The sequence below is a fragment of the Penaeus monodon genome, chromosome 33 (assembly GCF_015228065.2).
Source record: "Penaeus monodon isolate SGIC_2016 chromosome 33, NSTDA_Pmon_1, whole genome shotgun sequence".
Classification (NCBI taxonomy): domain Eukaryota; kingdom Metazoa; phylum Arthropoda; class Malacostraca; order Decapoda; family Penaeidae; genus Penaeus; species Penaeus monodon.
The window spans coordinates 23,346,094-23,347,230 of NC_051418.1; the positions used below are offsets into that span (position 1 = coordinate 23,346,094).

Below are 1,137 nucleotides of genomic sequence, written 5' to 3' on the forward strand. Positions count from 1 at the left end.
CGATATGAAGCAAATATGCTTCACGACGAGATTTTGACGCGAAACTTTAATATTTCAAATATTTTGTTGCCTAACTCATTTTCTGACAGACCCCTAGCTTCCCTCTCCAAATTCTAAGCAATCGTAACTCTTGTGTAAACACACATTGTATGTACATTGGCAGGCTTTTGTTTCATTCTTCCATGCTCAGTGAACATACCTGAGTACAATTAGGATGAAGTGGCGGAAAATGTTCATCGTAAAGGACGTTCTCGCTGTTCTCCAGCGCCCACGCCGTCCCTGCGACCGCCCAAAGGACTGCAACAGTAAGACGCATCTGCCAACAAGATAATTATTAGTGAATATATTGTTAGACACTGTTTTTTCCATGCAGTGAATCTATTCTCACCTCTGGTTATTAACTTACTGAAACGATCTACACTAATCTAAATTCAACCTTGAGTCTCTATACTACGAAGATGATACGTGTTTCTAAGTGACGACGAAACGCAAGGAAATCATACTTAAGGTCAAAGTAAGTTATTTTGACCTTGTTCTTACCTTTTAGAAAACGTAAAGTAGGGCCTTTTCGTACGACTCACAAGGGGGAACCGCGCACACTGAAGTCGCTACGATACACACAGCATTTATAACGGTGGTGTCTGTCCGTTTTTTTTTTAATGACTGGAGCAAATTAACGTGACCACTTGAACTACACGCACTGCCATCTGGCATCGCCACTTCACACTCGTGATAGGAGAGGCGGGTAAGATCTACAGCTGCAGATGCCCTATTTGTCATACTCGCCATGCGAAGAGATTATTCTAAAACTACATGGCACTGGCTCTAAACTCGTACTTCAATCCTGATGAGAATCCCGGTCGCATCTGTGAGCCCTAGCTTAACCGCTCGCACCTAACTATGACATCGCGATAAAGTGGAACAGACAGCGTGGGCGGAGTCGTCATCAACAGGGACTTCAAAGGATCTGCCGCACGTCGGGAACACGTCCTCCGCGCCGCGCCAGTTGGAGTCTGGCTGATGAGTCTTCCTCCTGGGCGCAATAAACCGAAGTGCCAAGACCCATTTATGCTTTAAGACCACTCACGTGTCATCAAAACAACAACAACAATAGCAAGGCAAATTTTCTAAACACTA

The 1,137-nt window shown here is 44.4% G+C and overlaps 1 protein-coding gene across 2 annotated transcripts in view; it reads right to left on the minus strand.

Annotated features, from left to right (window-relative positions):
• Nucleotides 1-663, minus strand: part of LOC119594154 (C-type lectin domain family 10 member A-like) — a 5,856-nt gene extending 5,193 nt beyond the window's left edge. For both annotated transcript variants that reach the window (XM_037943224.1, XM_037943223.1), the window contains exons 1-2: nt 541-663; nt 200-316 (exon numbers count right to left, since the gene is read on the minus strand). In XM_037943224.1, coding sequence (XP_037799152.1) covers nt 200-316 — 117 coding nt within the window. In that variant the 5' untranslated portion in view covers nt 541-663. The remainder of the gene's footprint in view (nt 1-199; nt 317-540) is intronic.
• Nucleotides 664-1,137: the final 474 nt, after the last annotated feature.